Genomic DNA, 26,954 nt, shown 5'->3' on the forward strand with positions numbered 1-26,954 from the left:
ATCAAGGAGACACTAATCCTATAAAAGCTGCCAATCATCCAAGCCTCCGAACACGCCCTTTCCTCTCCCCGGGCGCTGTTGGCTTCCCAGAAGCTTTAGGAGCGCCTCGGCCTCTGTGGCTTCTCACCTGCCGCCCATCACGTCCCCCTCAGGCACTATCATCAGAGACTCTGAGCCAGAGTTTAATACAGATAGGAAACAGGAGTAGCCACGCAGGTATAATACTGGGCTCAATGGCCCAAATGAGACTTATAGAGAGACCTATGAAAAGCAACAACACACCTCTCTGTGGGTATAGCAATGCAGAACCCACAGTGTAACAGGTGTCAGATATGTTCATGTTGGGCCATCTGTGAACCCCTACAATGCAAGTAAAAACATAGCTGCTTAGAGTATATCATATGTGATATTTGGGATTAACAATGCACATCTCAACTATCATTTCATATTTCCAGTAGCCTGTAAAACAGACCTTCTTACCAACACAGAACATCTTACAATGAGTAAATAACAATGGCTGAACAACGGAGTAAAATCAGAGAGTTGTTCACATACGGACCGTAAACAGGGTGATTACCGGGCAGAGAGGGAGGGAGCGGCGGCACGGCTCAGCCTGAACACCACCGGGGGACTCTTTACATCATCGCCACGCTCTGCCCGGCTAAACACAAACAAACACACCACGGGCCTCTGGGTGACCGTACGGCAGCCTCGGTGAGGGGAGAGTCCACTCCATACCGCACACCATAACATACACACTCCATACCGTAAGCGCTCACACACACACTCTATATCGTAAGAGCACACACACACACACCCAGACGGCTCATGTGATAGATATACTGCAGTTTCTTTCCTGCAGAACAGCTTCTGTTATGAGCTATGATATACGACGAAAGCTGCAATTCTATAGAGTCAAGCTACTTGAATACAGAGTGAGTGTATTACATAACGGTCAGAGAAAAAAACAGACATATTTCTAGCCTGACGTATAAAGAGGAGAATCGAGATTATTCTGGGTTGGTCCATTGTTTACCCAACAATAACCCTGCATGCAATCAACAGTACTGTCATGTACTGTCATGTTGTCTTGTCTCTGTCCTTTCCCTTCACCCTGTCTCCCTCTGCTGGTCGTGTTAGGTTACCTTTTCTCCCCCGCTTTCCCCCAGCTGTCCCTTGTCTCCTCTAACTACCCATTCACCCCGTTCCCCACCTGTTCCCTTTTTCCCTCTGATTAGGTCCCTATATCTCTCTCTGTTTCTGCTCCTGTCCTTGTCGGATTCTTGTTTGTTTGTGTTATTCATGCCTGAACCAGACTATCGTCATGTTTGCTGCAACCTTGTCCTGTCCTGTCGGAATCTGCCGGTCCATCTGAGCCTACGTATGTTTTGTTATTAAAGAAGCTCTGTTTACGTTAATTCGCTTTTGGGTCCTCATTCACTCCCCGTAACAGAAGAATCCGACCAAGAATGGACCCAGCGACTTCGGATCCTCTCCACTCAGCCGTCGAGATCCAGGGAGCGATGCTAGGCAGACACAAGCAGGAATTGTCTGCTGCTCGACATGCCATTGAGACCCTGGCCACCCAAGTCTCCAACCTCACAGAACAGGTTCACCATCTCCGCCTCGATCCACCGGCCACTTCCAGGGCTTTCGAATCTCCGGAGCCCAGAATCAATAACCCGCCGTGTTACTCTGGGGAGCCCACTGAATGCCGCTCGTTCCTCACCCAGTGTGATATTGTGTTTTCTCTCCAGCCCAACACTTACTCCAGGAGCACTGCTCGTGTCGCCTACGTCATATCTCTCCTTATTGGACGGGCTCGTGAGTGGGGCACGGCAATCTGGGAGGCAAGGGCTGAGTGTACTAACCAGTATCAAGACTTTAAGGAGGAGATGATACGGGTTTTTGATCGATCTGTTTTTGGGGAGGAGGCTTCCAGGGCCCTGTCTTCCCTATGTCAAGGCAATCGATCCATAACAGACTACTCTATTGAGTTTCGCACTCTTGCTGTCTCCAGTGGCTGGAACGAGCCGGCCTTGCTCGCTCGTCTTCTGGAGGGTTTCCGCGCAGAGGTAAAGGATGAGATTCTCTCCCGGGAGGTTCCTTCCAGCGTGGATTCCTTGATTGAACTCGCTATTCGCATTGAGCGACGGGTTGATCTTCGTCACCGAGCTCGTGGAAAGGAGCTCGCGCTCTCCGTCGCCTCCCTCTCCGCATCACTACCATCTTCCTCTGCCGGCTCGGGTGCTGAGCCCATGCAGCTGGGAGGTATCCGCATCTCGACTAAGGAGAGGGAACGGAGAATCACCAACCGCCTCTGTCTCTATTGCGGTGCCGCTGGTCATTTTGTCACTTCATGTCCAGTAAAAGGCCAGAGCTCGTCAGTAAGCGGAGGGCTACTGGTGAGCGCTACTACTCCTGTCTCTCCTTCAAGATCCTGCACTACCTTGTCGGTCCATCTACGCTGGACCGGTTCGTCAGCTTCCTGCAGTGCCTTAATAGACTCTGGGGCGGAGGGCTGTTTTATGGACGAGACCTGGGCTCGGGAACATGACATTCCTCTCAGACAGTTAAAGGAGCCCACGGCCTTGTTCGCCCTGGATGGTAGTCCTCTCCCCAGGATTCAGCGTGAGACGCTACCTTTAACCCTCACTGTTTCTGGTAATCATAGTGAAACCATTTCTTTTTTAATTTTTCGTTCACCTTTTACACCTGTTGTTTTGGGCCATCCCTGGCTAGTTTGTCATAATCCTTCCATTAATTGGTCTAGTAATTCTATCCTCTCCTGGAACGCCTCTTGTCATGTGAAATGTTTAATGTCTGCTATCCCTCCTGTTTCCTCTGTCTCTTCTTCACAGGAGGAGCCTGGTGATTTGACAGGGGTGCCGGAGGAATATCACGATCTGCGCACGGTGTTCAGTCGGTCCAGGGCCACCTCTCTTCCTCCACACCGGTCGTATGATTGTAGTATTGATCTCCTTCCGGGAACCACCCCCCCCCGGGGTAGACTATACTCTCTGTCGGCTCCCGAACGTAAGGCTCTCGAGGATTATTTGTCTGTAGCTCTTGACGCCGGTACCATAGTCCCCTCCTCCTCTCCCGCCGGAGCGGGGTTTTTTTTTGTCAAGAAGAAGGACGGGTCTCTGCGCCCCTGCATAGATTATCGAGGGCTGAATGACATAACAGTGAAGAATCGTTATCCGCTTCCTCTTATGTCTTCAGCCTTCGAGATCCTGCAGGGAGCCAGGTTTTTCACTAAGTTGGACCTTCGTAACGCTTACCATCTCGTGCGCATCAGGGAGGGGGACGAGTGGAAGACGGCGTTTAACACTCCGTTAGGGCACTTTGAATACCGGGTTCTTCCTTTCGGCCTCGCTAACGCTCCAGCTGTCTTTCAGGCATTAGTCAATGATGTCCTGAGAGACATGCTGAACATCTTTGTTTTCGTTTACCTTGACGATATCCTGATTTTTTCACCGTCACTCCAGATTCATGTTCAGCACGTTCGACGTGTCCTCCAGCGCCTTTTAGAGAATTGTCTTTTTGTGAAGGCTGAGAAGTGCACTTTTCATGCCTCCTCCGTCACATTTCTCGGTTCTGTTATTTCCGCTGAAGGCATTAAGATGGACCCCGCTAAGGTCCAAGCTGTCATTGATTGGCCCGTCCCTAAGTCACGCGTCGAGCTGCAGCGCTTTCTCGGCTTCGCGAACTTCTATCGTCGTTTCATCCGTAATTTCGGTCAGGTGGCAGCTCCTCTCACAGCCCTTACTTCTGTCAAGACGTGCTTTAAGTGGTCCGTTTCCGCCCAGGGAGCTTTTGATCTCCTCAAGAATCGTTTTACATCCGCTCCTATCCTTGTTACACCTGACGTCTCTAGACAGTTCGTTGTCGAGGTTGACGCGTCAGAGGTGGGAGTGGGAGCCATCCTTTCTCAGCGCTCCCTCTCTGACGACAAGGTCCACCCATGCGCGTATTTTTCTCATCGCCTGTCGCCGTCGGAACGTAACTATGATGTGGGTAACCGCGAACTGCTCGCCATCCGGTTAGCCCTAGGCGAATGGCGACAGTGGTTGGAGGGGGCGACCGTTCCTTTTGTCGTTTGGACTGACCATAGGAACCTTGAGTACATCCGTTCTGCCAAACGACTTAATGCGCGTCAGGCGCGTTGGGCGCTGTTTTTTCGCTCGTTTCGAGTTCGTGATTTCTTATCGTCCGGGCTCTAAGAACACCAAGCCTGATGCTTTGTCTCGTCTCTTCAGTTCTTCAGTAGCCTCCACTGACCCCGAGGGGATTCTCCCTGAGGGGCGTGTTGTCGGGTTGACTGTCTGGGGAATTGAGAGGCAGGTAAAGCAAGCACTCACTCAAACTCCGTCGCCGCGCGCTTGTCCTAGGAACCTTCTTTTCGTTCCCGTTCCTACTCGTCTGGCCGTTCTTCAGTGGGCTCACTCTGCCAAGTTAGCCGGCCACCCTGGCGTTCGGGGTACGCTTGCTTCCATTCGCCAGCGTTTCTGGTGGCCCACCCGGGAGCATGACACGCGTCGTTTCGTGGCTGCTTGTTCGGTCTGCGCGCAGACTAAGTCCGGTAACTCTCCTCCTGCCGGCCGTCTCAGGCCGCTTCCTATTCCCTCTCGACCGTGGTCTCACATCGCCTTAGATTTTGTCACCGGACTGCCTTCGTCAGCGGGGAAGACTGTTATTCTTACGGTTGTCGATAGGTTCTCTAAGGCGGCTCATTTCATTCCCCTTGCTAAGCTTCCTTCTGCTAAAGAGACGGCACAAATCATCATCGAGAATGTTTTCAGAATTCATGGCCTTCCGTCAGACGTCGTTTCGGACAGAGGTCCGCAATTCACGTCTCAATTTTGGAGGGAGTTTTGCCGTTTGATTGGGGCTTCCGTCAGTCTCTCTTCCGGCTTTCACCCCCAGTCTAACGGTCAAGCAGAACGGGCCAATCAGACTATTGGTCGCATCTTACGCAGTCTTTCTTTTCGCAACCCTGCGTCTTGGTCAGAACAGCTCCCCTGGGCAGAATACGCCCACAACTCGCTTCCTTCGTCTGCGACCGGGCTATCTCCTTTTCAGAGTAGCCTCGGGTACCAGCCTCCGTTGTTCTCATCTCAGTTCGCCGAGTCCAGCGTCCCCTCCGCTCAGGCTTTTGTCCAACGTTGCGAGCGCACCTGGAAGAGGGTCAGGTCTGCACTTTGCCGTTATAGGGCGCAGACTGTGAGAGCTGCTAATAAGCGTAGAACGAAGAGCCCTAGATATTGTCGCGGTCAGAGAGTTTGGCTCTCCACTCAGAACCTTCCCCTTAAGACGGCTTCTCGCAAGTTGACCCCGCGGTTCATTGGTCCATTCCGTATCTCTCAGGTCATTAATCCTGTCGCAGTGCGACTTCTTCTTCCGCGATATCTTCGTCGCGTCCACCCGGTCTTCCATGTCTCCTGTGTTAAGCCCGTTCTTCGCGCCCCCGCTCGTCTTCCCCCCCCCCCCCCCCCCCCATCCTTGTCGAGGGCGCACCTATCTACAGGGTCCGTAAGATCTTGGACATGCGTCCTCGGGGCCGTGGTCATCAGTACCTAGTTGACTGGGAGGGGTACGGTCCTGAGGAGAGGAGTTGGGTTCCCTCTCGGGACGTGCTGGACCGTGCGCTGATTGATGATTTCCTCCGTTGCCGCCAGGTTTCCTCCTCGAGTGCGCCAGGAGGCGCTCGGTGAGTGGGGGGGTACTGTCATGTACTGTCATGTTGTCTTGTCTCTGTCCTTTCCCTTCACCCTGTCTCCCTCTGCTGGTCGTGTTAGGTTACCTTTTCTCCCCCGCTTTCCCCCAGCTGTCCCTTGTCTCCTCTAACTACCCATTCACCCCGTTCCCCACCTGTTCCCTTTTTCCCTCTGATTAGGTCCCTATATCTCTCTCTGTTTCTGCTCCTGTCCTTGTCGGATTCTTGTTTGTTTGTGTTATTCATGCCTGAACCAGACTATCGTCATGTTTGCTGCAACCTTGTCCTGTCCTGTCGGAATCTGCCGGTCCATCTGAGCCTACGTATGTTTTGTTATTAAAGAAGCTCTGTTTACGTTAATTCGCTTTTGGGTCCTCATTCACTCCCCGTAACAAGTACTGCTTCTGCAAATGACGGAGGAAGAGAAGAAGAGGAGGGAGGGGGGTGCATCTATATGGACGACAATGGGTATTGATTTGGATTGTCTATGGAATTCTCCATCGTGTTCCACTCTATCAAACTCTGGGCATTTGAAAAAGGGACACTGGCAGTCTTTGGCAAATGGAATAGTGGGGGTTTGTGGACGGCTCCAGCACCTGTGATAAGGGACATTCTTTTGCCAGAGAGCTCTGGTTCATGTCTTTGAGTAACTCCTTGAGGGCATTTCTTACTGTAGAGTGGGTCCACTGCTCTGGCGGCAGGTCCTCCAGTTTAGGACAACTGTGAGACGAGATAGGAGGTAGGAAGAAGAGATAGAGGGGGAGAGAGAGAGAAAGGGATGAGAGTGGGGGGAGAGGACAGAGAACAGGGAAATTGAGACAGGGGAAGGGGGAATAGAGAGAAGGAGAGAAAAGAGAACAGGAGAGAACAGGGGGAGAAAGAGAGAGAGAGAGATGAGCACAGGGCCTTGCTTTCCTGCTGCAAGCGCCCCTCCAAGACAGACAGATTTCATTTGGCGCATCAAGCAGATGCATCTGGAGATTGCTCTCTCTCCCTCCCTCCCTCCCTCCCTCCCTCCCTTCTTCGTCGCTCTCTCTCCTTCCCTCTCTCTCTCCTGATTGTTCTGATTAGTTAATTACTTTATACAACACATCTGCTGTATTGATGCATGAATTATACATCAGCTGCATGTGGCGACTATTATTTCATGTTACTTCTACCTTCCTGGCTCGATGTGCTCGGTGAAACAATTTAAGGTGTTACCGGCTAGATTTCTGCAGCGGGGGGAAAGGAAATAACAACATGCCGCACGTAAAAACACACATTTTTGATAAAAAGACAAATAATGTATGGGCCTATGCGATATACGAATGTACTCTATTTACAGACAAGTGGACCCCCTTTCAAACCAGATCATTTTAATGAGGGGGAATTCGAAAGTGAACAAGCAGGTCTCCAGTGAGAGAGCCCTGTTCGCTTCAGATAAGGATCTCTTCATTTGATCAAGCACGCGCCACGCAGACGTCACGTGTGTGGGACATATGGCCGTGTTCGCATTGCATGCATTCCTGAATTATGGCAACGACAAAAGAAACACGTGAACCGTACACTCCACAGTTGGTATGGGTGTCTATTGAGTTTATGTGTGTGTGGTGGGGGAGACGGGTTGCTATTGTCTTCGAGGTTATCAAAATGTTGTAGGTACTTTGATATATGTGATGCATATATAATAAACGGAAGGTAGATAGGTAGAAGTTTGAGGATTCAAAGATAGAGGGCGAACACACACACACACACACAAAACACACACACACAACACACACGGCTCTGGTTGAGGCTTTGCCAGAACACCTTAAACGGCTGTAGCAGCAAGAGAGCCTCTGGGGAAAGCAAAGGAACAGAGGGGAGGAAAAGAGAGGGGGGCGAGTGGAGATAGACAGACAGCTATCCATGCAGGCACACAAGCTTGCTGGAAATAAACACAACCGTCTGTGTCCTGGCTGGTGTGTGTGCAGAGGAGGGGAGGAAAGAGAGGGAGGGAGAACAACCTGTGTGTGTATGTGTGTGTATGTGAGTGTGTGTGCGTGTGTGTGTGTGTGTGTGTGTGAGTGAACAGCCCCCCAGAGGGTTGCATTAGCAGTGAACTAGTGAGGGTAGGGCTGAGTGTGTGCAGCTGGCACAGGCCTCTACACCAGCAGTACCAATCTCAGTGTGTGTGTGTGTGTGTAGTCTGTGGCTGCTGTGTGGTCTGTAAACAGTATGTGTGGGCTGTGTGGCCAGACTGGTCATTAGAAATAGGCGGCGATTTTGGATGTTTGAAAACGTCCTGAGAATGTCGATATATGCCTTCCTCGGCTCTAACACCAGCAAAAAGATCAACATTTTGCCCAGCAGTGGGCGAGAACTGATGATGATCAGAGTGAGACCACTGTGCTACTGCAGTTCACAATGCACTAGCAAGCTTGGAGAACACTGTGAATACTGATGATACCTGATGGTAATATTGCATGTTTTTTTATTATTTAGTTGTAGCCTTTTCCTGCAGTCAAATGAACTAGTGGCCTTATAAGTGGAATGTTATAAATATTTTTCAGAATTTCATCATAAATAAACATACCTTTTCTTTTTACGCCAAAAATCTGTGTTTCTATGTCAAACGGTTTTGGTATATTTCCGTCTTCTGTGATGTATATGAAGTGTAATATTGGGATGCAAACTTAAAGTAGATTTGTTTAAGACTACCAAGAAACACTCTCTGTGACCCTGATTTAGCCCACTGGGGTGAAAGGTTAAGCCTTCCCCAAACCATAGCCCTAACCTTAACTATTAATGCCCAAACTGTTAACCTTTGAGTTGTTTCTGTTTTAACCCTGTACCCATGTGGAATTAACCCTGTGACCACACGTAATAAAAGCGTAAAAAATAGACATTCATCCATAATATGTTGAATTTCGAAGGGAAACTATGAGATCTTGTTGGTGTGGCTACTGACTGTGGTCAACGTATTACATTTTTATTTTATTTCACCTTTATTTAACCAGGTAGGCTAGTTGAGAACACCTTTATTTAACCAGGTAGGCTAGTTGAGAACACCTTTATTTAACCAGGTAGGCTAGTTGAGAACACCTTTATTTAACCAGGTAGGCTAGTTGAGAACACCTTTATTTAACCAGGTAGGCTAGTTGAGAACACCTTTATTTAACCAGGTAGGCTAGTTGAGAACACCTTTATTTAACCAGGTAGGCTAGTTGAGAACACCTTTATTTATCCAGGTCGGCTAGTTGATAAAGCAAAGCAGTGCGACACAAACAACAACACAGTTACACATGGAATAAACAAACGTACAGTCAATAATACAATAGAAAAAGTATATATACAGTGTGTGCAAATGAGGTTGGATGAGGGAGGTAAGGCAATAAATAGGCCATAGTGGCAAAATAATTACAATATATCAAACAAACACTGGAGTAATAGATGTGCAGAAGATGAGTGTGCAAGTAGAGATACTGGGGTGGAAAGGAGCAAAATAAATCAAATAAATAACAGTATGGGGATGAAGGAGTTGGATGGGCTATTTACAGATGGGCTATGTACAGGTGCAGTGATCTGTGAGGCACTCTGACAGCTGGTACTTAAAGCAAGTGAGGGAGATATGAGTCTCCAGCTTCAGGGATTTTTGCAGTTCATTCCAGTCATTGGCAGCAGAGAACTGGATGGAAAGGCGGCCGAAGAAGGAATTGGCTTTGGGGGTGACCAGTCAAATATACCTGCTGGAGCGCGTGCTACGGGTGGGTGCTGCTATGGTGACCAGTGAGCTGAGATAAGGCGGGCTTTACCTATCAAAGACTTATAGATGACCTGGAGCCAGTGGGTTTGGCGACAAATATGTAGTGAGGGCCAGCCAACGAGAGCACACAGGTTGCAGTGGTGGGTAGTATATGGGTCTTTGGTGACATAACAGATGGCACTGTGATAGATTGCATCCAATTTGCTGAGTAGAGTGTTGGAGGCTATTTTGTAAATGACATCGCCAAAGTCAAGGATCGGTAGGATAGTCAGTTTTACGAGTGTATGTTTGGCAGCATGAGTGAAGGATGCTTTGTGGCGAAATAGGAAGCCAATTCTAGATACAATTTGGGATTGGAGATGCTTAATGTGAGTCTGGAAGGAGCGTTTACAGTGTAACCAGACACCTAGGTATTTGTAGTTGTCCACATATTCTAAGTCAGAACCATCCAGAGTAGTGATGCTGGACGGGCGGGCAGGTGCGGGCAGCGATCGGTTGAAGAGCATGCATTTAGTTTTACTTGCATTTAAGAGCAGTTGGAGGCCACGGAAGGAGAGTTGTATGGCATTGAAGCTCGTCCGGAGGTTGGTTAACACAGTGTCCAAAGAAGGACCAGAAGTATACAGAATGGTGTTTTTTGCGTAGAGGTGGATCAGAGAATCACCAGCAGCAAGAGCGACATCATTGATGTATACAGAGAAAAGAGTCGGCCCGAGGATTGAACCCTGTGGCACCCCCATAGAGACTGCCAGAGGTCCGGACAACAGGCCCTCCAATTTGACACACTGGACTCTGTCTGAGAAGTAGTTGGTGAACCAGGCGGGACAGTCATTTGAGAAACCAAGGCTGTTGAGTCTGCCGATTAGAATGTGGTGAATGACAGAGTCGAAAGCCTTGGCCAGGTCAATGAATACAGCTGCACAGTATTGTCTCTTATCGATGGCGGTTATGATATCGTTTAGGACCTTGAGTGTGGCTGAGGTGCACCCATGACCAGCTCAGAAACCAGATTGCATAGCGGAGAAGGTACGGTGGGATTCAAAATGGTCGGTGATCAGTTTGTTAACTTGGCTTTTGAAGACCTTAGAAAGGCAGGGTAGGATAGATATGATAGATAACGTAAATGGTGTGTACAGTTTTACAGTAGGTGCTATGAGCAAACCTGACCGCCATGCACAGTTTTTATATGGACTGGATAGCTACCATTGCTATGTCCAGCCCATCCATGACTATGGGGTCTATGGCTGGATTCCAGGTATGTCTTTGCAGTTATGGCTGCTGCAAAGTCTATGGCTATAATGCTAATTTGAGTTAGGGTGGAAGCATGGAAAGGAATGGTAGGCCTATGTGTTGGTACGCATGCTACACTAGACTGGCATAGCTGGGTGGTGGGGTCAGGAGGGTGATGTGGTTGGGTACTTCACTGGACTTGCATTGGGTGGGTAGTTGATTGGGCAACAGGGTGTGGAGACTGACCTGTGCAGCTGAATTTTCAGCGTGACCACATGGTACACGTCCTGCAGCATGTCTGCCACGGTGGCGTCCGGCGCGTCCGTCACGTAGGACAGTGGGACCGGGTTCCACTTGCCCACCTGAATGAGACCTGAAATGGAACGAGAAACACAAACACAATCAATGGTAAATGTTATGTTTCTCAAAGTTAGACGCATACAGATAAACATTTACAATCATTGATTGATTCTGTATTTTCCTAGCAAGGCCACATTAAGATTGACATCTCTTTTCCCAGTAAGCCCCGCCCAGGTATGTGTGTTAGAGTTGCAGTCAGCTGCAACGGGTTCCACCTTCACTCCCACTGAGTGTTCTAGCTAGAGGTTTACAGAGCAGAGAGGCCCTGAGAACTCCTGAGAGACATGTCGTTGCATCCCCTGTCTGGGATCAATGTCAGCCTACGTTACTGAGCCTTCAGATCAGCTGGGAAACTATCAGAGGCCTGGACAACTAAGGCGGTTGTGTGTGTGTGGGGAGCGTGGGGGAGGGGGCAGTGTGTGTGTGTGTGTGTGTGTGTGTGTGTGTGTGTGTGTGTGTGTGTGTGTGTGTGTGTGTGTGTGTGTGTGTGTGTGTGTGTGTGTGTGTGTGTGTGTGCGTGTGCGTGTGGATGGAAGGGGGGAGTGTATGTGGGGTAAGCTGTGGGAGAAGCCAAATCATAGCAAGGCCAGTTCTATAGTTCGTGGAGCGGGCCTGTGTGTGTGCGGGTGTGTGTGCGTGCATGCCTGAGTTGGTATGTGTGTGTATGTGCGTGCATGTGTGTATGTGTGTGTGAGCGGGTCATCAATAGAGTGGGGCTTGTGCCAGTCCTACCTTTCGCCTGTGCCGCCGAGCTGTGCGAGTAGCCCAGTGACAGAAGAGCCATCTCGATGAGCTGGTTGAACAGCATGTCTTTCCTGACCAGCACAAACTCGGCGTGCTCCTCCTTGCTGTCAAACTCGATGGGGCTCTCGTAATGCTCCACCACGCAGAACACAGGGAGCATGTTGCCTGGAGAGACACAGACAACACAGCGAGGGCTCAGACATGACAAATGGTGACCTTCAATGGGGGGATTAATATTACATTTAGACACAGCTGATACAGTCAGACTACCTCTATTCATGAATGAATGAATGCCAGTGCCATTCGTATTATCAGTGACTGCACAATGATAAATATTGCATTGTTTTTTTTATTAGAATTTCCATATTAGCCTTATTCACATTGATAGAACTAGTTGTGGTAGCGGTAGTAGATGTGGTGGTACTGTGATTTTAGTTATTCAATCATGATCAGTGACATCATGATTAAAGCAATGTTCTTAGCCATTATTAATGACATCATTACTCAATTTGAACTAAAGTCTAAATAAATTGAATGCTGTTCAGATGAATCTTGGCCTATCTCAGCTTTCAACCACTTTTGGCTGAGATCTGTTGATTCATTGTCAAGGAGGAGCTCAGATCACATTAGACTGCTTCTGCCTCTGCTGTCAACCCCATATCACCTTCCCATGATGCAACGCTCCAAATCCCAACACTCTGGTGCGCCCTGAGGTTTACTAGTCTGTGTAAACACTGCACTGCTATTAGGTAGAAAACGAGGAATCCTTGTCCAAAGACCTTGAGTGTTCGGGGTGCACTGTGCAAATTTTACATTATACCATTTGGGTTAAAAACTACTTTTGATAATTCGGTGGCTTAAGTTTTGGAGCATCATAACTTTTTTGGCTAAAATGTTCCTCTATAGCCTTCAGTGGTGATGATATGCCACACATTATTCATGGGGTTTGAGCAGTTGCAATGAACCATATTTCTAATGGCCGGCATCCTGAAGATGCAAACATCTCTGACAAACAATCAATAAACAGGGTAATCACCAGCAGGTGCCAGGGAATGTGCTGAAATGCTGCTTCTCTCCCTGATGTTAATAGATAGAGATCTAACAATAAAGACTGCTGTGTAGGTTCATTTGGGGATCAATACAGCCTTTGTGTTCATGGAACGGAGAAAAGCCCATGGTAAATATTATTCAGCTCAAACAATGCCCACTGTGGCCATGCGAAACTTCAGCAACAGACGCTTCTATAAATTTCACAATTTCCTCTCGAAAAAAAGGCAAAAAATATACTGGAACCTTCTGAAAAACGGGAGGGCAGAATGATGCAGGGCTTTCTCAGGTGGTGTTTTGTGACAACTGAGAGAGGAACCAACTAAGAGCAACAGCGCATCAAGGTACTCAACGCAACATTCTATGCTTCCAAAGTCCCCAAAAAACACAACCGAACAAACAGTCGAGACATAGCGGCCAACCGCTAATAAACTCATGAAAATCTGCAGGTCTGAATGCTCGTATCTAGCCCCAAAAATTCATAACATAGTAACATTATTCATGTGATGACCAGGCCAGTAGTTATATAAAAAAGCTATGTCATCATCTCGAAATGAAGGCCCCTTAAGCGGCAAAGGCTCTTAAATGACATTCTCTTCAATAAACAACAGGAGAGAAACAGTGACACAGCGTTATGCAGAATAACACAGTAATAATTCTTAAACGGCCTTGGTATAAAAAATAGGTCTTTGTAGATAGGCCTAAGTGTGGGTGTGTGCACTAAGATGACTAAGGGAAATTTAAATCGGTTTGCGCAGGAAGATGGAAACAAAACCATGACAACATGACACTTGTGAACCATGAAAACATGGCAATTGTAAACACAGACAGCACACACACACTTGCGACATTCCACCTCTCTCCCATCTTGCCAAACACACACAGGCCAAAATTTGGGCCTACTTGTACTGAGGGCCCTTTTGAAGTGTCTGAGGGTTTATATTATGCTATCTCACACACCTACACACACAAACACACACCACCCTGACCAGTGTCACTCACCCCTCTTGTGGCAGTTCTTGAGGAGGTGTCCCGAGGGTTTGTAGTGTACCCCGGCCAGCTTGGCCCCCGTGCTGCCCCTGCCCACGGGGCTGCCGTTCTGTTCCAGCCGGGCCAGCTTGGCTGGGGGGGCCTTGGAGTCGCGGTCGCCCATGCTGTTGACCAGGTCACAGTTCTCCTTCCCCAGGCACGCCTCGCTGAGATGGTCCATCATTCTCAGCACCTCTGCTCACTATCACCTGGGAGGAGATAAGACAGGGACATTCTGGGTGTTCACTAGCTGGCAGAACATTAGGGGGTTTCATGGACATGTAAGGCCTTCACACAGTAAGCACATCATATTCAATTGCATGATATGAAGTATGCCAAATAATATTTTTAGGGTTGATTGTTTTGACATTGAAAATGTTACAACAAAGAGGGTGATAACTTGTCAACATGAACATCTATCTGCGGGAAAAAGCACATAACAAAAACACAACAGTTACAACAATAACTGCCAATTCTGTGCTTTCATTACTTGGCACTCACAATGTTTCGTGCCATCGTAATGTTCCCATTTTTCAGAGCATGTATTATTTATGTCTGTCCCACTACGGATTCCCATATGGTGGGCAAACAAGACCATTTTTTTGCAAACACATTAATTTGCAGAGAGATTCCACTCCGATGATTACTGCAGTTCACAGCACAAGCCCACAAGCCCACAAGCCTTGCAACAGTGAAGTGAAGGCTGAGAGAGTAGAGCTAGCATATTCATCTTGAGTCACTTTCAGCACTCCAAAAAAACAAAAAATTACCAGACAGGCTTTTGGGAAAAAAGCATAAAAAGGCAAAAGACCCACAAGTGGTATCACATGTGCCTAAACAGGACATGATATAAGGAATAAGAATTGTGTGGGATGTCTCTTTAAATTTCTCTTTCAATTTCAGAGAAGACATTACAAAATGTGAGGTAAAACTGAATGAAAGCAGTACCATTGAAAAGATGTTGACGTTTTATACCTTTGAGCGTATCAGAAATGAAAAGTGCAATCAGAAAAAATTATGGATAAAGCAAAGCCTGACATGCCAGTTGCATTTGATAAGTGTACAAAACATTTTTTTAAATTTAACTAGGCAAGTCAGGTTAAGAACAAATTCTTAATTACAATGACAGCCTACCAGGGAACAGTTTGGGGCAAAACGCCAGATTTTTACCTTGTCAGCTCGGGGATTCGATCGAGCAACCTTTCGGTTACTGGCCCAACACTCTAACCACTAGGCTACCTGCCGCCCACATACACAGCCACTGACTGCAGGAAGCACACAATCAACATCTTGACAGGCTCTCCACAACTGAATGACATGGTTAAACACCTAATACACACCATTTTCTATAGCAACATTTGAATAATTATCTGTTAATGGTGTTTCATTCTTTTTGGTAAAAAAATAAGGCTAAATTCAGATGGGTTATTATACAGTGTTTACATTGTGCAATAGAAAGGTTTTTTCAATATTTAAACAAAAACTGAACAGGTCAAAATAATGTATCCCCACCTTCCCACCAGCACACAAATGATCATGAACTATCTCATTCATGATATGCAATGAAGCAACTAATTATTTAAATAGGGGGGGCAACAGAATCCAGACCCGGATATGGTGGTAGTCCAGGGCAGGATTTCTGAATGACCTTTAAAAAAGACAAGCAAGAGTGCAAAACACAAGTTAAGTTACATTTAGGACAAACCAACCTGAAACTCAGCACGTCAAAACTCGAAAGCATATAATGCAGTCTTGGTGAACGATGCCTTCTTCAAGTTTTGTCAAGGGAAAGACAACTTCAATGTCGGATGCTTTCTAGGTTTAAATGATAGGTCCTCTACAGAAATGTGTTCTTCTTTTGAGAGATGAAAGGTTGATATACAAAAGAGCAACCCAAATCTATATAAAAGAAGACGTCGAGACAGACTGGGATACGATAACATTGGTAAGGAATTAAGTATGTACAGTATAGCCTAAATAAATCGAATTATTTGCTCATTCTTACGTCTTATTAGAAGTAGCGGAGGAAAATAACACCTGATACAATAAACTGGCTAACTGTCTCGGGCATAGTCCATCGGTTACAAGTGCAACGAGTTAACACAACGTATCCACCACGATTATCAGTCAGTCGTTCGTGAATAGAACATCGGATAGTGGTAAGCGGTGCTGAAATCTGTTATTTCTACCAGTCGCGAACAATCCTGATGTATAAACGCATACAAAAATAACGTGTATTAAATCAATTCGGCTTCTCTAGAAAAAAAAAATCGACAATGATCTGCTATCTCATGTAGAGACGATGGCGCAACGATATGCACACCCATGTTAAAAAGTGCGATTTACTTTCCAATGTCGAGTTAAGGCTTGCTATGGATGCACAACATCTGCTTGCGATATGTTCTTTCTGCTGGTTTGATTAACGTCCGGACGGGAGCTCTTCTTTCTTTCTCGCTTTCCCCCTCTGTGTCCCCATTAAATTATGAGTTGTATTGACTCATCACTCCCCTTGCTGGTGCTGCCTGTGCTTTCCCTTTCTCCTCCTCATTTCAAAAGAAAATACCCCCAAAACAAGACGATTTAACCCGCATGTCGAGTGTTGAAGGCAGCCACCCGCGACAGCCGATGTCCTGGCGGAGTGGAGAACCTAAAATAAAGTAAAAAGTGGAAAGAAAACAGAGGATGGTGCGATTTCCGGCTGTGCGCGCAGGAATTTTTAATCAGCTTGATTAGAGTGAGGCGGTTCTGCATTTATTACTGAATAACACACATGCACATACACAGAGGCGCGCATAGGCTATACATATTCGAGATGCTATGCGAATGGACATTATATAGGCTACAGGAGGACCATGTGTGAAATTGTTAAAATAGGCCGATATAAACCGCGCATCCCTGGAATGCTATCTGAGAGAGCACAATAGATTAACTCCCATGCCATTTTGGCTATTGATCTACGTCAGTCCTGAGTAGCCTACTCGACCCGTAAGCTATTCTTATTGTACAAACAAATACAGAAACAAACAAACAAAACTGTTATCCCTGTTTGTTTATTACATGGTTACTATTATTTTCCTGAACTTTTCCCATAATAAGATGAATAATAGCCTACAATAATAATGCCGGGCTCCAATATTATGATTATTGAAGACAGATCAAATCTGTTAGGTGTGAACAAAAGCCTGACAACTGTGTTTGCATATCACTTAGAGGTGCCTCACTGGCTGAATATGTCCTATTGCTACAGCACACATCATAGAAGTAGAGGGTGTTGAGCAAAAGCTGTTCTGGTGCCTTTCTAAAATAGCTTATGTACACAGTGCATTCATTTCACACATGCTACGAGCAGCCCTACACACGGGTGACAACGCAATAGAGAGCATAGCCAAACCTCTACTACTAAAAATATTGGATTACAGTACTGACTTTCCCTGACCACAAATATGGCACTGTCCTAACCTCGTACAGGAGAGAGGGGGGACTGGGAGAGAGTGAGTGTGACCTTCCCAAGACCCTAGAGGCGCACCTCAAGGACATCACTGTCAAGGCAAGTGCCTTACAACCTCTGTTATAGACAAAGTATTGTCTATAACTGAAAGCAATGTTGCTGTCTATTACTATATACATCACAATACAATTATTCTCGCTCAAATGGGAATGTGCACAGCACAGCGATGCTATAAAACATATGTTTGCACAAACAACGTAGAGAGAACATCAATTGTCACACAGAATCAAAGAATGCAAATCATTACAGTTATCCTGCATACCCTGAGATAAAACACTATTCTACACGAAAAGATTGTCAGCAGGGGACTATAAACAAAAACATATGTGGGTGTAAATACTTACAGAGACAGACCAAGATATTAGGTACAGTATATCAGGCATGTTGTCAACACAACATGAAAACAAGGCAGTCCAAATTCATAAAAAAAGCTAAAAAGGAAACCAACCAAGACAGGACGCATTAATACCTGGCAAACCATAAACACAAACTCTATATGTGCAGTGATTGCCTACCTCTTTGGTCAAACACAGAGGAAATGCTGCATATAGAAACAAAATGTTGCATATATTGTAGTATTTAATCATAAACCATGGTAAGGCCTATAGCTCCCAGAAATGTTAAGCCAAATCATAAATCTCTTCCCACACAACAACAAAAAACGGTTGTTTTGTCAATAACGCATAGAGGCGAGCAGAAGGAGATATCTGAGGGGAAAAGATTTGTCATAAAAAGTCCAACTCTTCAAAGGAGGGTTTCTCTTAAATTCCTGAGAGATGGTTCCTAGAGATGAGACATCTTGAGCTCAGGGAAACTCTTAGTTCATACCTGTTTATGAAGTTTTAAGCCAAGAGGGTAATACTTTATGGTGTTCAAGCTTTATAAGGATTGACCCAGCAGATGACCTCTTTATCATATAAAAATGTAATTGTTTTATGTTTTTTGATAGAAAGAGCACCTGAGTCACTATTCCCAATGATTGTATTGCTGAAAAACGTTTGAGCCAGAAGTAAACAGAGCAAGGTAAGATTCAGCGGTATCAAGTTGAGGTGGAACACTGTCTTGAGTAAACAGCAACATCTAGCTCAATGTCAGTCACTTTCAAAGCAGTGAGTCTGTGCTGCCGGTAAGTGATGCTGTCCCATGTCTGTGGCCTGTCACCGGAAACCCATACTGTATGCTCCAATGTTAAAACCTTACTGAGGTTCAAACTAGTCAGGTGTATGTCACAATTCAATAAACTTAGTAGCCTATCTATAAAATGTTGGGTTGTACAGAGATGTAAAAACTGTCTAAACTGACAAATTCATATTGCATTCATCAACAGAGTACTGCAGTATTACTTTGTTTTAATCAAGTAAGGTGCATGATAATAAAGATGAAAAGGACAACGCAATATTCTGGGGCTATTACTATGTTATTACAGTGTTACTGCTGGTGATGTAGTAAAATGTATAAAAACAACTATCAATGTTTTTGGGTCAAAACCATTGCTCATTTCACATGATATCACCTGTAATAGCAGGGTCAAGGTTTTATTTAACACATTGGGAAAGTTCAAAGCTAAATACATAAAATGTTTTTTTTATCAAAATGGTTTTTGAGAGACTACACATGACGCTTGCTGTACATTTGGTTGGGTGTACATTTTCATATCTGTCAGAGTGGGCATGGACATAGAAATAACAGCGAATGCGAGCTGTAGTCGGGCAAATTGTTATCTGCCGTGACGCAAGCAGCCGCTGTCATTTCCACTGTGATTGTGGGAGACCATCAGAGAGCATTGATAACCCTGCCAGCCAGGTTCTGGCACTGCCAACAGGTGCTGCCACTGCCAGCGACGTTGGCACAAACATGGCTGTGAAAACCCTCTGACATCCAGAAGGGCACAGATTTGCACTGACTGCACCACTGAATCAACAGTACTGATTATCAATTAACATATAGGTTTTTGTATCAGAGAGAAAAAAAATAGTTTTCACACTGAAAGGCCTCTATCAATACCAGCTGATTACAAACACACTATTGTGATAGATTTACCAGGACCAAGGCATATGTGTTATTACATGTTTGTAAGAGATGGGTGATGATATAGCTGAGCTCCTTAGTATGAAGCAGAGGTTTGGCATGCACATCTTCAATAAAATAAACAATGTAAACATAATGGATGTCTTTAAAGATGTATCTCTGTTAAATAGTGTAATACTTGAGCCATATGATTTAGTTACAATACAAAGCTTGTATCAAGATTCATAGACATAAGCAGTAGGCAAATCACATGCACGTGGCCTTTATAAGTAAGATAAGAAGTCAAAAATGGCAATCATAAATCGATTTCACTATCATTTTACAACACCTACTCATGATCCCTTCTATTGCGCTGTCCCCTTTGCCATCTTTTGCACCACCATAATATATAACCTTACAAATGTTATTGCCATATTGTAGCCCCTTCTTCGACCCTCACTATACCATCACATAGAACGATCATGAAGCCCCTTGTTAAATAATGGAGAGAAAATAAGTACGAGGTCAGTTTTAACAACCAGTTTATAATCTACTCTTTAACATGTCAAGATCCTGCGAAAGAAAGCGTCATGAGCGAACGCTGCAATGTTGGCTTAGCGTCTCGGACGACGTGGCTTCTTTGTTGTCCCCAGACGCCGAACGCGTCATCACATACAGTATGTAGGTGTTGTGATATCGTCATGCTCACTACTTTAGTGGGCATTAATACGATTATTTGGATTATCTAATACAAATGAGTCTGTCTGCATCTTAGCCGTGTGTGAATACTAACAGCATGGGGTAATGCTGTCAGTGCAGACCTCAGCTGGCTGTGTAGGATCTGGGAAATATGAAAGCACACAAAAAAAGAAGGCACTAATAAGCCAATGAGGTATTCAATAATCTGTGTATTATTAATATTGGTGTGCTGATGTCAAAACATTATTATAGTACATGCACAAATTCCCTCTCCACTAATGAGATATTGTTAATACAGTAGTAGGTATTTGCAAGTGTCTTTGCATTGAGAGTGTGTAGACAGCAAACCAATTACCAAAGTCACATGAAAACTTGAAGAGGATAGTGTCCGGTGCAAATTGTTTTAGTTGAAGGGACATTTCCAGCAGTGTTGCATGGTGTGCCACATATACAAATAAACTATTACTAAAAAGACATCAGTGAGAAATTGAGATATCCTTTTAGTACTCAGTCGTTAAGCAGTGAACCTGAATATGAAAGATATTCCATATCAGCAATGGATAGTGTTCTTTAAACTGAACGAGTTGTAGGCTCTCTATTTGGCCCTCTTAGTCAGTATGGTTTTTAATTAAAAGTGAAAGAAAGTAAATCATTTTTTTTAAATTCTGATTTGGCAGTGTTGTGTCGTCATTGGAGAAAGAGAGTGTGATTCAAATGAACATCTTAAAGTTTCCTAAGTGCTTAATTCTTTTATAATCACATGAATGTCCAAAGTAGAACCGGACGACGTCCCCGCCCACTTACTGGAAGACTTTTTCACTTTCCTCTGAACAGGCCTCACAGTATGCGTCAAGTCGTAGACGCCGGCATCAAAGAGTAACAGAAATGAGACGGTGACGGTTTTGAGAAGCCGCATGCTCTTACAAAATATACTATTTGCCTCACAGAACGGAACTCTGACGCCCACCACTAGTACGATGTGTGGTGTGCACTGTACAACTCCCCCCACACACGGAAACACAGGTTTCTCGGTATCCGAGATTGAGCTGGTCTCAGCTCTCTGGGCCTATATGCATCATAAGGTCAAGATCGCTGTCCCGAGCCGCAGCAGCCGTAGCGACAGTGGTGCCACGACGACGACCGGGCCAAGATTAACACAGGGCCAGAGCTGCCCACAGGAATCTTTATTAATGATTCAAAACAAATGATTGTTTCCCCGAGGCTGGTGAGAGGACCCTGTATCGGCTTGTTTATCCCCCTTCGCTTTTATCGAATTATAAAACAAATTAGTCATAGAACAATTAACTAGCATCAGTTTCAGGGCCTTGGAAATTACTTTTCTGTCACTGGTTGCAGGGCCAGTGCTCATCACATGACTGAATAATTTGAACTATAATTTCTGCCTCGTGGATTGCAACATATCAACAATTAATAGCTAGAGAGACAGGGTTGTGTGTTTCGGGAAGCGACACTGAAGATGGCTTTGTCCACACTTTGATGTTAAGCTACACAGTGAAAAGGGAGGCTAAAGATGGTGCAAAGGATGCCATATACTCTGCTGTGGAGGATACTGAAAGGACAAAACTATGGTTGGTGCAGGAGAACTCTTAAGAGTGTTAAGTGATTGTGGGCAGGTGAAACAAATGTTTACTACGCCCAGTACACAGAAAGGCTACTGAGCCAACCATTCCATAGGCCTGGGTGGGAGCATTGGATAAGGAGTGCCAACATGTCAATGCAGTTGTATCTACATATTTTCCTCTGCACATTTAATCTGCAGTCAAAGGATGCATCATCCACCACTGTACAAAACATTTGACAAGGGGATGGTTGAGGTTGTGTTTGTGTGTACAAGAGAATACAGTATCGGTTGAATTTGTTTCATCGGAGTATGTGGGTGGGTATTAACAACCTGATCTTAGCAGGATGCAAATTCCACCAAAGCACTCGGTTCCTTTTTTGTTGCATTATCTGAACAAAGGATTCAGGAAAACCTACACAGATCGGATAATGACAAGCATAAAAATAAAACACAATCACATTTTTTCAAGAAATCAAAACACATGTTGGGCCTGAAATAAGGTGATTTGAATTATAAAAAGTTCAAAGTATCAGTCAACATGTATTTCAAATTGTGTTTGTTATTGTGCAGTGAAGCATGCAAACAATTGCTATTCCATTTTTTACAGAATTGTCATTTTGCCAAACCGTGACAGAATCGACATGACAGACGTTGGTTATTTATCTCTGTGGAAAGACAGGCTCCCCATTGAACCAAACAGTGCTGATTGTGAGGACCAGAAACAATGCAAGCTTTTATCGTTAAGCCAAGGAATCTGGATCAACAGTATGCAAAGCATATGCCAAAATAAATTGTTTTCAACATGCTGGGGCAACATATCCCCCTTTTAAAGGAGTCTCAGATCATGGCCAAATGTGCTGTAACTCTGCAGTTGCATACAAACGCGCATCCAGGGTGGTATGTCTGTAATTGCCAGGCCTTTTTACATTTTTGACACTGAGCCCTGGAATGTGCAAACAATCCCTATTAAGACACAGACCTTTTACCAAAACTGGTTGCAGCATGTCATCAAAAAGTCTCAGATTCATTGTTACCTTTGTTCTCTATTAGCAATCATAACAGACCTATTTCAGAGGAGGTGGAATCCCCAAAGAGCCACACATCAAAAAACCAGACAGGCCTCTTATTTACTGGCGACAGTCTAATAAATGCATTTGCTGGCAGCTAAACAGGTATTTACTCTGCTCCCTACCACAGGTATAATTTCACTGTTTGCTGAGCTGTTATTTCTACACTGCTAATTATCGAGGGTGGTAAAGACGATTAATGGTTTTACCCTAGATATCAGTCTCAGCCCAGCGAGACACAACCCAACTCTAGACTCTCCAAGTACTTTGCTGTATGAATTTTAATAGCGTAGAGATCTTCGTAGGAGGTATTTTGAACAAGCCCCAAACTCTTTTAGCTACACCCTAACCTGAAGCTATCGTTTAGTCGCAAAAGTCTGGAGGTTCTACCATTTAACATCCACATCATTTTTTCTTCTTCTTCAAAAACAAGCTACCACTGCAAGGCGCTTGAGTGAATAATTCAGTTTCAAACGTCAGTGTTGTTGAGTGTCATTGAGACATCATTGTGTGTTTTTTGAGGAGAGGTAGCAAAGAGGAAACCTCTATGATGTACTGTACTGCCTAAGTGGTCTCTTAGGGTCAGGACATGAACTGAAGACGTTGTTTCCTCTCGCCCACCTATTATGTACGTTAGTATCTATTACTATGTACTTCCAACCCTACATCCCTTACCACAACTGCTGTTCAACGGCTGTGGGGACCTCATCTGAAAGAGCACTATGAGTTGCACACCCTACTCCTGTCTTCTGTACTGTATGTTAAGAGCAGCAGCCAATGTTCAGCTGAGCCTGCAATGCCTCCGCTCCCTCAGAATCTTCTGCTCCCGTATGCTAGAGCGACCTGACAAATGAAGTGGCAATTATTGGAGATGTGAGGCAAACGTGCCACCAGGATGACAAGGGTGGAGAGGAGAGGGAGAGATCCCCTAGGTGTGTTTCTAACAGTTCTCAAACAGTCGGTTGATTTCCTGCTATTACAGAGCTGTCAATAACAAAGGCGGACACTACTTTCACTTTGGTGCCTTGACAAATATAACCTGACTTTTGATAACCTCAAAAACATCTATAGGCAAAGAAAGGCAGTTAAATGTCTTGGTATTTCTTCTGCATTTATTCTTGATAATTGATCGCCTTATGGTCATTATTACATGTCAAAGGAATTTGCAAAAGGGTATGTGAACATGAAATTATGGCACAATGATAGGCTTCTTCAGAGCATCACTATTGGATCTGTGTCCTGTTAGGTATCTGGACTGTTAGCACTGTCCTTGCCATCTGACTTGTGTCGTTCCTGTCAAATAAGGTTAAGTAACAGATTTGTGTGTGTGTGTGTGTGTGTGTGTTTGTGTGTGTGTGCCACTTTCACAACGGCTAGCTAAGTGTTAAGACTGGTTTTAGTAAGCAGAAAGTGAGACTGAGAGGGCTAACAGAAGCGCTCAACTTTCAACATTCAGTCTTTCATCTTAAGCAGGACTTACAAGAAGTGACACGGTCGCTAAAACAGGAAAAGGGCTGTGACATTGTTCTGTGAAATAGTGACCAGATTAACTACAACAGCTCCTCAGACTGTGAGAGATTTGACAAGATACAATCACCTCTATTAAAACCATAACCTGGTTTTCTCCAGCTTGTGCTACTTTGACTTCTTAAAAAATGTATGAGCACTACTAATGGCATGACTATCAGACTCTCAGCATACAGGACTATCAGACTCTCAGCATACAGGACTATCACACTCTCAGCATACAGGACTATCACACTCTCAGCATACAGGACTATCACACTCTCAGCATACAGGACTATCACACTCTCAGCATACACGACTATCACACTCTCAACATACAGGACTATCACACTCTCAATATACAGTCAGCAGTGGAAAGAAAAATGTTTACACTCTAGATTTGTCTAATCAACTTCTTCTATAACATATTCCATAGGCTTATTAGGCTAGTTACAAATAATAGACATACAAACTTTACCTCCTGTAAAAGAATACTTAAAACTTAACTATAAGATTACTTAAAACATAACTATAAGATTACTTAAAACGTAACTATGGTAAATGGAATTCTCCATATCATGCTGTTTTTACCTGATGTCCCTGTGGAATAATTGTTTTAATAAATGCATATTTTCCATATTGAATTATTTATTCATATTAGGTTAAATAAAGAAACCATTACATTTTTCAGGGCTGAGACAATAGACAGCTTGTTTACCTATCGGTGATCAGTGAATCAGATCAGATTAATCTAAGTCAGCAGCAATGCTAGTGATTATGGCATGTCAAGAATCCAAGCCGTACTGAGATACGTGAAAGAGACTGTCTGTCGTGAACCTGAACAAAACCACAACACACCTATGCCCACACAATCTCACAATGGGACACTACAACTTCCCATAACATGCCCTTACACACACACTCATCTGGATCTTTCTAAAAACACTGTATCAGCACAATTACAAGAACCTCAATTAGACAAAAAATCAAGGCCATCATTACTACTTTTACCCAATATGCTCACCATCAGTTGCAATACATGTTGTCAACGCAACCACTGCATATTCATTATGTCCGCAATCCACTTTATTTCTTAATTTACTATTTGAGTTCCATTAGGCTACAATGCATTTGATTATGAAGCAATTATAAAGCAATTCTTCATGAAGTGCAGCGTTAGATATTTAAGTAGTACGGTATAATAACTATGTTCTCTGACTATTAAAGATCACCTATTGTTTGAATCCTGGAAAATGTAAAGTTATCTGGAGAACTATCTTAAACTATGTGAATGAGTTGGAGTGTGTGAGTTCTGTCTTAAAATAAGCATAAGAGCATAAGCATACATTTGAACGATTATCACTTGACTTCATAAAACACCCATTGGCAAATTAAAAAGGGGGGGGGGGGGGGGGGCTATCATGGCCTGTTGGTATAGGCTAATAGACTACTTAGCCTACTTGTTATTAACACGTGATACAAACTGTCACGTTCTGAAAGTATATAATTCATCTAACAGTATGTAAAACAACTGCCGCGACAAAAAAAAAACTTTTGTCAAAGACACTGTTATCTATGCCTATATACAGTTGTATAACAATAAAGGTGGCTAATGTTTTTCTATTGTGGTTATTCCAAGACATCACTCAAAACAAATACTGGTCAGGTAATGCATTTTTCGAGCCAAGTTTGCAGGTAGCCTAGGCTACATCACGGAACTGAAAAGATAAGGAAGCACAGAGATGGTGCGTTCTCTCAAGATGCGCAATATACATGAATCGGTTTAACCTCATTCAAGAGTGCCTATTAAGCCTGGAATATGCCGAGTTATTATTTACAACTGAACTAAACGCGACACAAAAGTATAGACATTTACATAGCATAGCCTATTGTAGTATTTCATCTATAGCCTATCATTAAATCATGCACTCAGAGCGTAGAGATTGTCTTCTCTAAATAGAAGACATAAATGTGCCAATATTTAGATGCATTTTGGCCTTCAGTCGGTTATCGAGAAAGGGTCTGAAAACTGTTGGTCAACTGACCTAAATGCTTACTGTCAAAGACTACTTCCGTTCATTCAAGGATCACACCTACATGTTTTAAATAGGTGGACATTCCAGTCTGTCCGTAGCTTACAAAATAGCAAATAGCAAAAAATAAGCAGGTTCTGTTGAATTGAAAGAGAAAAAATGAATTCAGGAGAAAATGTAACAATACCTTCAAAGTTAGCAGTTACCGTGAAGCCTCTTGTTTTCCATCAAAAAGTTCAGAATTCTAATAGAGTCTGCTCCACCTTGACGGATCCAAAACTGCTCGGACAATTCCGGTTGAGAAAGACACACGAGCTGTCAAAATTGCACTCGCGAAGACTGCGCAAAGCTGAACTTCGGAGAGACAGAATTGAGCGCAAATGCAAGCAACGTGTGCTGCGGGAGTGTGCTAGATTTGAGTAGCGGCATGAGAGGAGGGTTTCTTTGAAAGGGTGGCAGGTAAACGAACCGCCCCTCCCCGTTTCTGATGCTCAAATCGATGATTTGCCAGCTGTGGCGCAGCTTGTCTCGTGCCCCACTTTAGTTTTTACAACGCTCTTCTCCCGGCGCGCTCTCCAGGGTCTCCAGGGAGCTCGACTCCGGAATAGCAGATAGGAGCCGACTGCCAGGAGAGCGTTCACAGTCATTCATTTTCATATCTACGCGCCACATGTTTGGGTGTCAAGAAAAACGACC

At 44.6% G+C, this 26,954-nt stretch overlaps 1 protein-coding gene across 11 annotated transcripts in view; it reads right to left on the reverse strand.

Annotated features, from left to right (window-relative positions):
• Nucleotides 1–26,672, reverse strand: part of LOC110487942 (DNA-binding protein SATB1) — a 59,680-nt gene extending 33,008 nt beyond the window's left edge. For 8 of the 11 annotated variants that reach the window (XM_036946575.1, XM_036946554.1, XM_036946551.1 and 5 more), the window contains exons 1-5: nt 26,446–26,672; nt 13,830–14,065; nt 11,769–11,945; nt 10,923–11,049; nt 6,316–6,439 (exon numbers count right to left, since the gene is read on the reverse strand). In XM_036946575.1, the coding sequence (XP_036802470.1) occupies nt 6,316–6,439; nt 10,923–11,049; nt 11,769–11,945; nt 13,830–14,040 (639 nt within the window). In that variant the 5' untranslated portion in view covers nt 14,041–14,065; nt 26,446–26,672. Of the gene's footprint in view, nt 1–6,315; nt 6,440–10,922; nt 11,050–11,768; nt 11,946–13,829; nt 14,066–15,565; nt 16,644–26,445 lie in introns of those variants that run through there. The other 3 variants (XM_036946580.1, XM_036946565.1, XM_036946534.1) reach the window with 2 other exon arrangements.
• Between the last annotated feature and the right edge of the window lie 282 nt (nt 26,673–26,954).

The sequence above is a fragment of the Oncorhynchus mykiss genome, chromosome 2 (genome assembly GCF_013265735.2).
Source record: "Oncorhynchus mykiss isolate Arlee chromosome 2, USDA_OmykA_1.1, whole genome shotgun sequence".
Lineage (NCBI taxonomy): Eukaryota > Metazoa > Chordata > Actinopteri > Salmoniformes > Salmonidae > Oncorhynchus > Oncorhynchus mykiss.